The following is a 14,941-nucleotide window of genomic DNA, read 5'->3' as shown; positions in this document are numbered from 1 at the left end:
ACATGAATATGAATAAGCGCGTAAAAAGACTCATACAAGTTATAAAGGTCAGATGCACAGCAGGAACTTAGAAATGTTGGCTATAATCTTATTTCTTGAGGTCAGCATTTTTACAAATAAGAGGTGGCGGGAAAATTGATACCATGTAAAGTCACCAATTCTCCTAAAATCTCGAGCTGTTAGGAAGAGGGCTTATCAGGATCATATATTATTGTAACACGTTGCAGTAGCAAACGCAAAGTTACTATGTGTTAGTTATTGTGATTGATCTTTCCTAACTTGTCTACCTATCATGGTTTTTGCAGGAATGTTGCAGTATGGAGTAAGAACTGGATAGCTTTCAGATATGCTGCATTGTTAGCTCTAGCTTCTTTTCTGGTGATCACCGACATACATTGCTGTCGTCTCCTCTTCCTATACGATCCAGAAAACATATCTTACGGTTTATTTCTCATGGGAATTGGGAATTTTATCGGTTTTGCTGTTTTGGCTGCACAAGCCAGAGAACTAATTGAGGACTCAGAGACCGCAGATGATGTGCCTTGGTGGTGCTATGGTTGCGCAAGCTCCAGATCTGATTGAAAATCATATGTCATAATAGTCCTTCTCTAGGCCACTGGTGCCTAACTCGAAAACTAATCAATGATCCAAACACTGTAAATAAGCTCTTTAATGTCTAATACAAGCTCTAGTCCATTACGCATGTTAGGCGTTTAATAAAGCTGTACTGCTAGTCCTTGGCATTAGTGAGTCTTCAGTCAAGTTTTTTCGGCCCCTTGTAAATTATTCATTGCTTGTGGTAATAGAATTGTTTTGTATTTGTATTCTTCAAACATTATTCTATTGCTCTCCTGCTTGTTCTGGGTACATCCTGCAAGAATGAGTTTATCAATTTGATATGAAGTATAGTATCCGCTATTATAACTCAACTACAAGCTATGTGTACTTAGTCTGCCAATGTAACCCGTCTGTTACCGTGCTAATCATTTCTTCTATCATTTGCAGAAGACACGAGGCTGCTTCCTGATTCGATCAGATTATTCTGCAGGGAAGACGGAAATTTAAGCAAAATCGGCCATTGTTGAGGTCTTTATGATAGTTCTGCCTATTGTTGCTGGTGAGGCATATACGGTCTGCATTTATAGATAGGGGTGCATGTAATTCATTGGCCATCTGTTTGTGCAGCAAGCAGTAGAAAATGTAAAGAGCTCTTGCACTTCTGCAGAATATTTTGACAATTAGAAAGAAATTTGCAAACAAGAAAGTGAAGACTTGTTATCATAAAGTTCAAGATGCCAATTTCAGATTGATATTGTCAGAACTCAGCACAAAATTTAAACCTAATATATTTTACGAATGAATTTGGAGTTATTGCTAAAAAGCTAAAGCAAACTTTAAGTTTCTGATTGATGTCATGTTCCAGAAACAACTCAAATCTTATGTAACACTGGTAAATTACATGTACTCGTGTCAACAGGCTAGCTCAGGCATCACTGTCAGTGCCACAGCAGATTTCTTCTCCATGTCTCTGTGCCCCTTCACTACAATTGCATCTGCAACTTCTCAGCAACGACGTGTTTGTCTTCCTCAAATGTTTCTTTCCCTTTGTGCGAAATGTTGTCAATTGGCTGCATAGAAATAGTATCGATCACGGGCATACATGAATGCCAGCTGAGCTACAACATGAATGGACATTTGAATTATAAATGAAACACTTTCTTGAGCATCTTCCATGTGATGGCTTTTATAAACACATGTTGCTAGAGGGATGAGGCACTGCAAAACATGCTGTTTAGTAAAAAACCAAACTACTATATTGTTCATCCTCTCGGGACGGATATATGTTCTAATAACCTCAAGTCTCCTCAGTTCCACAGAGACCTCAACACAGTAACAGAGAAAAGTAAATATTCCTATGCCTGCTATGAAGTAAGATTTCCATATCTGTGCATCCCTTAAAAGAGAGGATGAAAAAGCTATGTTTAATATCTGAAATACAGCTCCCAAATACTCGATCTTGTTCTCCTTGAGCTGTGAAAAGTAAACGATGAAATTAAAACATATTGTATTTAAGACACACATATCACATTCCTTGAGATAGGAGAACCAGCTTGAAAAGGAAAGGTTAGATTTCAACACTTTTTTTGCATATTAAACTACACTATATTTTTATAAACTCAAGACCAATATCTCAACTTGCAGATTGTGGGTTTTGGCTCGGCAATTACATCACCGACATTTCTAACAAGAGGTTAAAAGATTGTAGTATACAGACACAAAACAAATTTATTATTGCTGTTTGGGGGAAATTTTCACTTTTTATAAGGATTAATGAGCATTTAGCCAAAAAAACACGCATCTAGCATATATGAAAGACACAACTGAAGAAGCTTATAATCATAACTGTTGGAATTGAAGAGAATCAATAGCGATTATATATATTCCTACATGTTCTTTGATTAACACCATTAGCGAAGTCTTACAAGAAGCAACTAAACACAATCACAATTCATTATTGAGCACCAAATTTCAAACCAAGGCGGTTACAGTAAAATGTGAAGTCACAGATACTCACAGCAAAATTAAAACACACCTCAATCCCTATCTTTTCAACCAGGGTTTTAAACTTCTCAGTCAAGTTGTTAAACTCCTCAACCAAGAAACTGGTAAAGAGAGATCCACATTTGTTGTAGAAGCACAAAATCGCAAACATTAAACCAGTAAACAGGACTATCTCTGGCAAGTCAGCGATTGTTGCGCCCTGGCCACATAACAGCTATTAGAGTCAAAAATTAAAAGGTAAATAATAGAGTGTCAGTAGTGAGAAGCGTACTTCCATCCAGCTCTTAATCCTCCACCCACGAGGAAGGCGTTTGTGAGGAGAGTATCAAGTTAAGTTGTACATCTTCATGGAAACTAGGCGAAACAAAATTTTCAATAAGTTAAGTTGTTCATCCGATTAATTCCCGATCAATCCAATTAATCTTTGATTAATACTTGTTCTGTGACTTCACTGATTAAGTCTGATTCCCTTTTTTCCAACACTACAGAAATGATAAGAATACAAGAGCTACCTTCTTTAGTCGAATCTGACGGTTGTGCAGAGGAAAGTACCGAAAAAATCAGCAACAAGATGGTACCGAAAAAAAACTCCTTTCAATCAAGAAATAACAAGAGAACAGTAGTTCTGCAATATTCAAAAAATTCTGTTATGAGAACGCCCAGATTTTAACCAATTTTTACACTTTGTGCAAGCGAAACGAGTAAACGGCAGCAAGATAGAATTGAAGCAGAAAAACAGTTGACAAAACTAGACAACGCGTCGCAATTGTTTTTCACAAATTAAATCTCTTTAAAATAACAACATTACTATCAAGAAAAATATTACTTTTTCGAGAGTAAAAATACACCACCTCGTATTACTTAACCGAGGTTTAACTGTAAACTCGAGCTGACATAAAAACAGTTCGAATAAGAAAGAAAGCTAAGATTGAATGTTGTCGGACGCTTACCATATCGAAACCTCGTCAACACTTTACTGAGAGAGCTGAAATAAACTTGGGTCGCCGTGCTCGTGTCAGAGCATTTATCATCTGTTGGTGGAGACTAGACAGCGTTGAGATTTAAGAAAGCAAAGACGAGGTAGTAATAGACTGCTGACTTAAAATAATGAGCGAGTCAAATGAAAGTGAGTTTTGGTCGCGCCACTGTTTGGAACGTTCTGGAATAACGATCTTAACCGTTTATCACACACGCGTATCACACGGAAGACGGAACACAATTTAGCACTTTTACATCCAACCTAGTGATTCGGTACACAACAAAAAAAACATTACTACACCGACGACAAGATATCGAAAATTAGTGTTTAGATTTCATTTTTTGATACATTAACACGAAGGTATTTAGTGTTGGATATGATTTTTCATTTTACATATACAAACATATACGAATGTACATCATAGAAATATATATATTTAAATAAATAAGTATATTTTTCATGTAAAAATTATAAATTGTATACAAATATAAAGATTTAATATATAAATTTCATAAAATAACATATGAAAATGTATTTTAAAATATATTTTGATTAAATTTTATTATTATATTTATATTCATTGTACATGACACATTCGAAACGGAAATGAGATTGACATAAAATACATGAATTTTAAATAGATCGGGTATGATTATCATCTTCAAGTACACTAGCTAAAAAATACAGTAGATACTTTTAAATAGGTCGGGCATGATTAAACATATATGGCCATTTGAATTATAAATGAAACACTTTCTTGTGATCGTGTCGTGTACTTTCATGTGCGCCAGTGATCGATACTATTTAAATATAATGAGATCACTTTTAAATATATGAACGTGTCGTGCACTTTTATTGTGTCGTGAATATGATTCAAATGTCAGCTGGCATTCATGTATGCCCGTGATTATGATTCAAATGTCGGCTGGCGTTCATGTATGCCCGTGATCGATGCTATTTCTACGCAGCCAATTGACAACTTTTACTGTAGTGTCAGGCCTTGGCATTGGCAATTTGGCATTAGTTAGTTGTCAGTCAAGCTCTTTCCAGCCCCTTGTAACTTGTAAGTTATTCATTGCTTCTGGTAATAAAATTGTTTTGTATTTGTATTCTTTGAACATGATTCTATTGCTCTCCTGCTTGTTCAGATCTTTATGACAGGGTTGCATGTATTTCATTGACATCTGTTTGAGCAGCAAGCAGTAGAAAATTTTAATACAAGGTAATTAACCTGCACTAGTTTAACTTAACAGACAATTTTGCTAATGGATATTTTGATTGACTTTCGAGATGTGAAATTTAAGATGCAATCACATATAACGCATTGATAGAATTCAAAATAACGAGTTCCAAGCAGTATATAGAATTAACATTCTAATGTAATTAAACACATAAAAACTGTTGTCTTCTCAAGTCCTCGATTCGAATCTCGCTCATCCCAATTTGTAAGACATGTAAGACTAATTTTTCAAGACAAAACAGAAAAATCAATTGTAAAAGATCTCAACAATTTCAATTGATGGCATTGTCCCCAAACAACTTGAATCTTATGTAACACTAGTAAATTGCCAACAGGCTAACTCAGGCATTACTGTCAATGCCAGAGCAGATTTCTTCACCATGTCTCGTGGCTCTGTGACCCTTCACTACATTTGCATCTGCAACTTCTCGGCAACGACATGTTTGTCTTTCTCAAATATTTCATCCCCTTCGTGCGAAATGTTGTCAATTGGCTGCATAGAAATAGTATCGATCACGGGCATACATGAATGCCAGCTGACCTACAACATGAATGGACATTTGAATTATAAATGAAACACTTTCCCGAGTATCTTCCATGTGATGGCTTTTATAAACACATGTTAATAGAGGAACAAGGCACTGCAAAACATGCTTTTTAGTGAAAAACCAGACTATTATATTGTTCATCCTCTCGGGACGAATATATGTTCTGGTAACTTCAAGTCTCCTCAGTTCCACAGAGACCTCAACACAGTAACAGAGAAAAGCAAATATCGCCATGCCTGCTATGAAGTTCGATTTCCATTTCTGTGCATCCCTTAAAAGAGAGGATGAAAAAGCTATGTTTAATATCTGAAATACAGCTCCCAAATATTCGATCCTGTTCTCCTTGAGCTGAAAAAAAGTAAACAATAATATCAAAACATATTGTATTTTTATACAGAGAACCAATCTCGATGAAATATTTTTATTTTTTTGCATATTGAAGTACATTAAATTGTTATGTACTATGATAAAATTGTATTGCAAGTGATCACTTGGCTACATTAATGGATATGAACTTTCTAAACTGAAGACCAATATCTCAAGTTGCAGATTGTGGGTTTTGGCGTGGCAATTGTACCACCAATCTTTCCTACAAGAGGTTAAGGTCATACTATGTCGACTACTCGACTCTATTCTTTCTACTTTAAGCTAATGACTCCCCATAACCCACAGTGTATCATAAGCAGTTTAATCGATCCACCTACATCACATAGGAAAGACTAAATTATCTTTTACATGATTCATAAGTACAAAGTTGATTTCAATTGTAATTTTTATATTAAAAACTAACTTATTAATTTTAATTGAGTAACCCAAGCAAGTTTTAGGTCAGTTCGATTATGTTTTAGCCTATTAACCCCTCATCTAGCATAATGAAAGACACAACTGCAGAAGTTTATAATCATAACAGTTGGAATTGATGAGAATCAAGCAGAAAAGGTTTCCATAGCGATTATATATATTCGTACATGTTCTTTGGTAAGCACCATTAGCGAAGTCTAGAATGAGAAGCAACCAAACACAATCACAATTCATTATTGATCGCCAAATTTGCAAACCAAGGCAGGTACAGTAAAATGTGAAGTCACAGATACTCATAGCAAAATTAAAACACACCTTAATCCCTATCTTTTCAACCAGGTTTTTGATCTTCTCAGTCGAGTTGTTGAACTCCTTAATCAAGAAACCGGTAAAGAGAGATCCACACTTGTTGTAGAAGCACAACACCGTAAACATTAAACTAGTAAACAGCACCATATTTGGCAAGTCAACACTCGTTGTGCCCTGGCCAAATAACCGCTATTAGACTCAAAGCTAAAAGTTAATAATAAAATGTCAGTGTAAGAAGCGTACTTTCATCCAGCTCTCAATCCTCCACCTATGAGGAAGGCGTTTGTGAGGGTAGTAACAAGTTAAGTTGTACATCTCCGTTGGAACTACACGAAGCAAAATTTTCAATATTCATAGAGAAAAAAAAGAATCAGGCTCTTTATTTACAGCAGAACAGTTATACTAATCTTCAAGTAATCAAAAAAATTGCGTAGTTCTGTACAGATTGAGAATAACAGAAATGATAAGAATACAAGTTGGTTACCGTCTTTAGTCGCCGCTGAAGGTTGTGCAGAGGAATGTACCAGAAAAATCAGCAAAAAAAATTTCTTCTATGAGAATGCTAAAATTTTAGCCAATATGAGTATATAACAAGAGAACAGTAGTTCTGCAAGATTAAAAAAATAGTTGGATCAATAATCAAAACTCAGATTCATATAAATACCGGTATCCGAAGAAAATATTACTTTATCGAGAGTGAAAATACTACGCAGTTACATTACTTAATCGAGGTTCAACAATAACTCGACCAGACCAAAAAACAGTTAAAATAAGAATTAAAGTTAAGATTCATAGTTGTGAGCCTCATACCTTAACAAAACCTCGTCAACACTTTGCTGGCACCGCTGAAATATGCTTCGGTTCCCATGCTCGTGTCACAGCATTTATGCACTGGTGGTCCGTGCGATAACGAAACTAAAAAACGTTGAGAATAGAAATAGAAATAGAAATAGAAATAATTTGAGAACGCGAAGACCAGGTATAAAAAGTCTTCGAACTTTCAATAGACTTAAAAAAACGAGCGAGTGAAATGAACGCGTGGTGTATGAAACATTGTTGAAAGTTCTGGGATGAAGATCTGAACCGTTTATCACACACGCTTATCACACGGATTCACAATTTAGAGACCCCTTTTCTTACCACCTCGGGGGAGAGATATATTTTTCATTTTTCACTCGGATTCAAATTAATAGTTTATTTTATTTTCGGTTACATTCGAATGAAAAATTATATAATATCATTTACCTATCTAATACATTATATTAAAAAAATGTATATAACCTTTTTTAAGGTATATTTCTGATTTTTTAGAAAATTGGTAAATAAGCTACACATTTTACTATTTAAACTCCAATTTCAAAATTTATACCATATTTACTCGTGCCTTTTCCACATGTTTCAATCGTATTAGTGATAATAATGTCATTTGGATAAATGAAAAAATTGAACTGGAGCTTAAATAGTAAAGTTTGAAACTTATTAGTGTGTGTCCATAAGCACATGCTAAGCGCGGAATTTTTTAAGTTTGACTCATTTTTATTGACTCTCATATCTTAATAATGGCTGATCCACTGCATATACAACCACCACACCAATCAAAATCTCCTAAACATATAAAATTCTGCGCTTAGCAACGGTTTTGAGTTAAAATTTGTAAATTTAAGGGATCCGGTGTTTACAATGAAAACCAGGTAAAGAAACAGGAAAATTCATATAGTTCTAGACTTCTAGTACCCTTGAGACTTGATCCAGTTCTAAGTTCCTGCAGGTTGGCATAAACTATCCACACAACTTCTACCAATGTTTAACCATCTATCCCTCCCAAGTGAAGGGGGTGGAAGCAATAGTTGCAACTTGCAGAAAGTTCCAATAAAGCAATAGATGTTAGATGGTTATGGTAGTTGCAGGCTGGAGCCATCCACCAAACCAGGGAACACACGATAATTGTTAGGGTAACAAGTTTCTCTATTGATGAGACAACATATTACACAAGTGTTCTGGACTCGGCCTACTAACAAAAATGTATATGTTGCCCTGCGCCAAGAAACTTCTACATTTTTACACCTGTGTACATAGTATAATGGACTCGGCCTACTAACAAAGCCAACATTTACATATATTTTGACCTACGCCGCTTACTTAAACCTATAAATGTACATCTGCAGCCACTTAACAAAGTTCCTCAGCAACCTCAAGTACCATCTGTGATACGCTGGCACCATTTGCGGCAGAGCCCTGCGCCACTGTCAAGTCATTAACATCTCCACCCTCTTCAGAAAATTCTTCAGGTAGACTGTCTTTCAAAATTATTTCATTCCCTTTGTGCGGAATGGTGTCTACTGGTTGCATTGGAATTAACTGGTTCTGGTCATTGTGTCTAAAATTAGGGGTGAGCAAAAAAAACCGAAAAACCGAAACCGATCCGAAAAACCGAAAAACCACACCGAAAAAAACCGAAACCGAAAAAAACCGAAAAAAACCGTAGCTCAACCGAACCGACGGTTAACCGAACCGACGGTTACGGTTTTACACCTAAAACCGAACCGAAAAACCGAACCGCTTATATAATATTATATAATTTATTATATATTATATATTTTATATAAAATAAATTATTACATTGGTATATTATCTGCTAAGCAAGGAACTATCCACCTCAACTATAGTTACAAGTCAGCAAGTTACAGTAGTTTGTTATATTTAAGTAGAGAGAGTAGTAGAGTAGTTAGTAATTAACATAATTTTCATAAAGAGATACTGTGTAACTAAGTCTTGTACTGAATTCTGATAATTTCTAAGTAATGCAAGTTCGTTTCCTTTAAAAAAAAAAAAACACTGGGCTGATTCATACTTTACATTTCTGGATCATCTTTACATACCGTAATAGTGCTCATCTACTTCATTTCGATTATATTAATAAGTATTTATATTTTAAATATTTTCTTTCTTATTTATTTTGGTAAAATACGTACTAATGAATAATATTTAATTAGTGATTATACCTTATTTTTTATTAAAAATTTTTTTGAGTTGATTATGAAATTTGTATAATATTTTTTATTATAAGAAACCGAAAAAAACCGTAACCAAACCGACGGTTAACCGAACCGAAAAAACCGTTTGAAACGGTTCGGTAACGGTTTTAAGGTAGAAACCGAACCGAACCGACATGTACGGTTCGGTAACGGTTTTAGCTAAAAACCGAGCCGAACCGACCCGTGCACACCCCTATCTAAAATAGTCAGGACTACAATCATCCATGATCACATGCAACCATCCTACCACGAAAATGGCTACTTGTATAACAAGTGCAAAACTTGGCCAATCAGTTTCGGTGTAATGATTTTTTCTATCAAACTCCATCAAACGAACATATGCTAGTAGAGAAAATAACAAAGGAACAAAAATTTCCAAAACATGCCTTGCAGTGAAAAACAACACTTTCTTATTGTTCCTCAACTCCAAAAAGAAATTTGATATAGATACTTGAGATTTCTTCAGTTCCACAGATACCTCGGCACAATAAAAGATGACGGAAAATAATGCAATGCCCACTACCATGCAAACTTGCCATTTGTGTCCACCACCTAAAAACGGGGATGCTATAACTAAGTTAGATAGCTTATATCCACGTCGCAGATACTGAACGTTGTTTTCCTTAAGCTGAAAATGATAAATAAACAATCATATTAAAATCATATCATGACATATTGTATACACAGATCCAGACAACAATCTTTTATCATATTTTCGAGGAAAGGTTAAACTACTTGTAAATGATGTTTAATAATGTCACCAAAATATGTGCATACAAAACTAAATAAAATTGCTGTGAAAATCGTGAATTGAGAAAAAACAGTTAGTACATTGATGTATTTAAGTTCACTGGACTCAAGTCAATATCTCAACCTTCTAAAGTTTGGTAGCCATTATCCAAACACTCTTTCTAACAAGAGATTTAGGGAATTGGTTCCTGTTCAACAATAAATATTGGTGCATGACTGGAGGGAGGGTTTACTCACTTACTCACTGCTTTACTCCTTGGTGGTTGGTCGTTTGGGTTGGCTTGTCGTGGTTCACTTAATGGAGGGATCTGGTTCTGCTGCTTATGCAGCTGTGCTACAACTAGGTCTCGTAAAGCTTGTTTGGGGTCTAGTTGCCATGACATACATATATAGGCCAGATCAAATACAAACTATTTCTGGCATAAGCTTTACAAACTTTTTCTTAATTTTGCCAAGGGTTTGTTGTAAATATATCATAAACATTAACTTCTACTGAAAAACAGTAATTGATTTTTATGGACAGGACTGGTTTTAAAAACAATTACATGAGGACAAAGCAAACCAAATGTGGAATAAGTGGATTGTACACGTGAAAGCTAACCAAGAGCGTTTTAGGGAACTCATGTGCTGTCAATATAAGGGAGGAAAATGATGAGCAAACTTCTACATAAGGAAGCGAAGGCAGTTGTGGGGCAAAGGACAAGGCACGCGAGGCTTTCATCTTTTCTTGCTACTCATTCATGAGGACAACATACTAGGATTGAAGTTCTAATCTTTTTTTTTTCTTTTTTGTACTAATTATCTTTCAGGCTCAAACAATAAGTTTTAATATTACAAAGTTTCTTTGACACTGACAGAATAGTATAATCAAACCAAACAAACTTCTTCAAAATACAAAAGTAACAAGATGCATACACAATTTCTCTAAGTTATCACTTGCGCTAAACATATTCACCAAATGCTTGTTGTTAAACAAATAGGTACAGGAATTGATATTATATGCAAGTATGCAACATACTCATCATAGATAGAAACATATATTTTTGATTCATGAAACACATCTAATTTCCAAGAAAACAAGTCAAGCTATCCACGTATTATCAATTATCTTGCAAGCTCAAACAATAACTTTTTATATTACAAACTTCAGATTGCCATGTTGACAGAACAGTATAGCTAAACCAAATAAACAATTTTAAATTACAGTAGTAAGAACATGCATACACAACTTCTATAAATATTTTACCTTGTACTAGATATTTCCGGCAGAAGTTCAATGTTACACAGTATTGTATAGAAATAGTGATGTTATATGCTAACATATTCATCATAGACAGAAAGACAACATTCAATTTACTGAACACAAACTAGTTTTCAAGAAAGCAAACTAACCAGTCAGATATTATGAAATCCATTCTTCGTATATTGAGCTCATGACTTACATACCCACAATTGTATTATTGTTATTAATCCACCACATATAATATGAGAAGCACTAACCATAATAACTGGAACTGCAAGTACCGTGATTTGAGAGGAACTGTATTTTTGTCTCCGAACATCTCTAACCAATTAATATTTTATGCAAACACACTAATAAATAACTTCACAATACAAATGTCAATAATTTATACAATCTATTAGTGAAAATGAAAATTATATAAATAACCAATTAAAACTTAACATTTTTAAACTTATTTGATATTGTATATTATAGAATAAAAACTCAGAGATATATTGGTAAACATAATGTTGTATTGCATAAAGGTGAGAGTCCAAAATACTAATTGCATATTTATAACATATCATATATTAAAAATAATATATTTATGTTTATAGTATAATCAGATCGCATCAACCTAAATCTATATCCGGTAGTTATCAGATTGGATTATTACCGGATCGAATTTTTTTTTTAGATGATCCATAGGACCATATCTGGTCAATTAGCTATCCGATCGGATTTCCGATCCATTGACAACCCTACACAGATCCAACAGGCTGCAATTATCCTGACGTAATATACCCTCATCAAGACGCAGAGCCAAGGGCAAAATAGTCCCAGTAGAAAATAATGATAGAATGGTCATAACTCAAAGAAGGGTGAAGGGAGAACAAATAGGGGGAAGGGAGGACCGTGCAGGTATCAGTTAGTGAAATTACAGCTACGATTCCAAGTAAATTTACAAACACTTGCACAAAGAAAGAAAGGACTATAGCACAACAAAAATATCAATCGTATCTATTCAGCAAATTGTCTGATTAGAACTTGATTGCACACTCCTTTCTTAAGTGCTAGAAAAATCAGTTAATGACAACAAACACAACTGGTCATGATGCACATGATGCACCATCACGCTTTATGTCACAAAACCATGGCAATCACAACAAAAAACATAATCACAGATGCAGATTAAGTTCAACTTAATTAGAAACATACTTTAACCAATCCTTGCTTCATCTTTATTTTTAGCGCCTGCATCAAATCTATGATATGTGTCCAAAGAATGCAAAAGGCAGAGAGCACCCAGTTGTGGTAGTATAGAGTCACAGCCAACAACATTATACCAATGAACATGATTATATCAGTCCAGTCAAGTATTGATGTGCCCTGGGCAAACAAAAGCTAAAATTAGAACTAAAGTTAAAGGTAAAGAATGATTAAATGAAGTTCATAGCAGTAGGAAATCTACCTGAACCCAATTCTTCTTAACGCTCAACATAAGAGGGTGGTGTTCGTCATCGTTACGACTGAAGTTCTGTAAAGTGTAGTCCCCTGTTTGAGTCGCACAATTTAAAAAAATGGTTTCAGAAAAGAGAGTATTGAGTTCTGTATCTATAGCAAAAAACAGTATCAGTAATCTTTGAATGTTAAAATTTTCAGTATTTCTGCAGAGATTCATGAGAACAGAAGATTTACCTTCTAAAGCAGAATTGGAAAGTTGTGCATTGGTAACAATGGCACAAAAAGAGATGGGGTAACAAGCAATAAGTAGCTTATTAATAGCTACGAGAGTAGACAGAAAAGAGCCCTGCAACATAGGAAAGAAGGAATGAATATACTCGGAAAGCAACCAGAGGTTGTATATAGCTATTTTTCAATGTATCTATACAAAAGTTTTGCAATGAGAAAGAAAAGATTATCATCAATGATATCAATTCAGCTATAACAATTCTTATATATTCTCTAATTGGCAATGTTTAGGGAGTCCTAATTAAATAGCTATTATTCAATGTATAAATACCAAGGATTTGCAATAAGAAAAAAAAAATTAAACTCAATGATATGTGTAACAATTCCATATCCTCTGATTACAGTTTTATTTTTTAACGGTCCCACTTGAATGAATAGTGGGACATATGTAAGCAAAATGAGTTCATGACAGCACACATAGTTAACTAAGATGCATATTATTACCACACACTCATTAAAAACAGAACCAGAGTTAAAAGTAGCAATCGAGTTTATAAGTAATAAGTCTGTGGAAACATACCATCCAGAACTTTTCTATCATGACCACTAACAAGATAGCTAAAACAATTTCAAGACCATGACCATCCAGGTCCCCTGACAGCCATTCTCCGGTTGCTAAGGAACGAATCAAAGAAACAAAAGCTAAGCCTGCAAGCAACTCAAGACGTGTGACTTTGAGAGCTTGCGAAACATTTGTAGTTGATGGCCAGATTTCTTTTACGTCAAGAAATTTGACTGTTTTTGGATCATGAATTAAGAGTTCCTTTTCAAAATGTCTGAATTGTACATGTCTTTTAATGGCTGTGCCAAAGACCACTAACAAGAAACTTAAAACAATTTCAAGACCATACTGCACCACTGATGGCCATCCTCTAGTTGCTACGCCAACAATCAAAGAAACAAAAGTGCACACTGCAAGGATCATAAGTCTGCAGTTAAGTGAATCATTATCAATGGAAAACCCACCGGGGGTCCATGTGTAGGGGTTTTGACATTTCACTTTCCCGATATCACGTCCCTCATCACCCCAGAACTTATACACAGATGATTTGGAACCGTCAGGCACGCTGTACTCACTCGATTTCATGCCTGCAAAAGTTTATCGACAAGTATTCGTTTAACAAGCTATCCAAATTATAATTTCACATATATTTATTTAGGAAAATGCTTGGTGTACATAATTTTGTACACAATGACATGTGACGGGTTTTAATTGAAATGAACTTGTATTTACATCAACAACCCCAATTAAAACCCGTCACGTCAATTGTCATGTCATCGTGTACAAACTTTTTGTACACAATTATGTGCACCTAGCACTCCTCGTTTATTTCTACGACTCTGACCTTGTATAAACTTAAATGCAACCCTTAAAAACCACAACTGCAACTCTCACTTTGTCCTGCACTATGCAACAAACACAGTCAGCCAAGTAACTCAGCAGCATAAAATAAATTCCTAGGCAAATCAACAATAAATTCGAAACAGAATAGTTAAATTAATAACTCAACTTAACTATACAGCAACAAAATTCATGCTCATTATCATTAGTATTATACACAGATGCATACCTTAAGTCTTGTATAACAAACGGAAAGTGTGCTGTAGAAATGGAAACATAACAGCTGAGGGGATATAGGCTAGGGTTTTACAGTAGTAAGAAGCTGCAGCAAGTAACCGAGTAATGGGCTTCACCAATCTCTGGGTTTTATTTGGGCCCGAACAAACTGGCCCATTCTAATC

The 14,941-nt window shown here is 34.9% G+C and overlaps 3 protein-coding genes across 10 annotated transcripts; all 3 read right to left on the bottom strand.

Moving 5' to 3' along the window:
* Positions 1-310: 310 nt before the first annotated feature.
* LOC108200287 (uncharacterized) lies at positions 311-3,671 on the bottom strand. Of its 3 annotated transcripts, none has more exons than XM_064084811.1 (6): positions 3,513-3,671; positions 3,075-3,187; positions 2,834-2,916; positions 2,576-2,761; positions 1,460-2,031; positions 311-1,219 (listed from the first exon to the last, which is right to left on the bottom strand). In XM_064084811.1, the coding sequence occupies exons 3-5, from the start codon at positions 2,837-2,839 to the stop codon at positions 1,621-1,623; spliced, it is 603 nt and encodes a 200-aa protein (XP_063940881.1). In that variant the 5' UTR covers positions 2,840-2,916; positions 3,075-3,187; positions 3,513-3,671; the 3' UTR covers positions 311-1,219; positions 1,460-1,620. The 3 variants fall into 3 exon arrangements, with proteins under 3 accessions (XP_063940881.1, XP_017223882.1, XP_063940882.1); XM_017368393.2 differs by having other exon boundaries at positions 2,594-2,761; positions 3,513-3,669; XM_064084812.1 differs by lacking the exons at positions 3,075-3,187; positions 3,513-3,671 and having other exon boundaries at positions 2,834-3,068.
* Positions 3,672-4,900: 1,229 nt separating this feature from the next.
* Positions 4,901-7,440, bottom strand: LOC108200286 (uncharacterized). Of its 5 annotated transcripts, XM_017368391.2 has the most exons (6): positions 7,250-7,437; positions 6,924-7,046; positions 6,683-6,765; positions 6,446-6,613; positions 5,566-5,677; positions 4,901-5,322 (listed from the first exon to the last, which is right to left on the bottom strand). In XM_017368391.2, the coding sequence occupies exons 3-6, from the start codon at positions 6,752-6,754 to the stop codon at positions 5,267-5,269; spliced, it is 408 nt and encodes a 135-aa protein (XP_017223880.1). In that variant the 5' UTR covers positions 6,755-6,765; positions 6,924-7,046; positions 7,250-7,437; the 3' UTR covers positions 4,901-5,266. The 5 variants fall into 5 exon arrangements, 3 of the variants coding, with proteins under 3 accessions (XP_017223880.1, XP_017223879.1, XP_063940879.1); XM_017368390.2 differs by having other exon boundaries at positions 4,901-5,677; positions 7,250-7,431; XR_001802647.2 differs by lacking the exon at positions 6,446-6,613 and having other exon boundaries at positions 4,901-5,677; positions 7,250-7,440.
* Positions 7,441-9,652: 2,212 nt separating this feature from the next.
* LOC108200190 (uncharacterized) lies at positions 9,653-14,915 on the bottom strand. 2 transcript variants are annotated; one of them, XM_017368245.2, is made up of 7 exons: positions 14,770-14,915; positions 14,545-14,600; positions 13,719-14,287; positions 13,145-13,256; positions 12,918-13,000; positions 12,665-12,835; positions 9,653-10,102 (listed from the first exon to the last, which is right to left on the bottom strand). In XM_017368245.2, the coding sequence occupies exons 3-7, from the start codon at positions 14,283-14,285 to the stop codon at positions 9,668-9,670; spliced, it is 1,368 nt and encodes a 455-aa protein (XP_017223734.1). In that variant the 5' UTR covers positions 14,286-14,287; positions 14,545-14,600; positions 14,770-14,915; the 3' UTR covers positions 9,653-9,667. The 2 variants fall into 2 exon arrangements, with proteins under 2 accessions (XP_017223734.1, XP_017223733.1); XM_017368244.2 differs by having other exon boundaries at positions 14,545-14,605; positions 14,770-14,873.
* Positions 14,916-14,941: the final 26 nt, after the last annotated feature.

Source organism: Daucus carota, chromosome 9 (assembly GCF_001625215.2).
Source record: "Daucus carota subsp. sativus chromosome 9, DH1 v3.0, whole genome shotgun sequence".
Classification (NCBI taxonomy): Eukaryota; Viridiplantae; Streptophyta; class Magnoliopsida; order Apiales; family Apiaceae; genus Daucus; species Daucus carota.
This window is presented reverse-complemented; position numbering and strand designations above follow the sequence as displayed.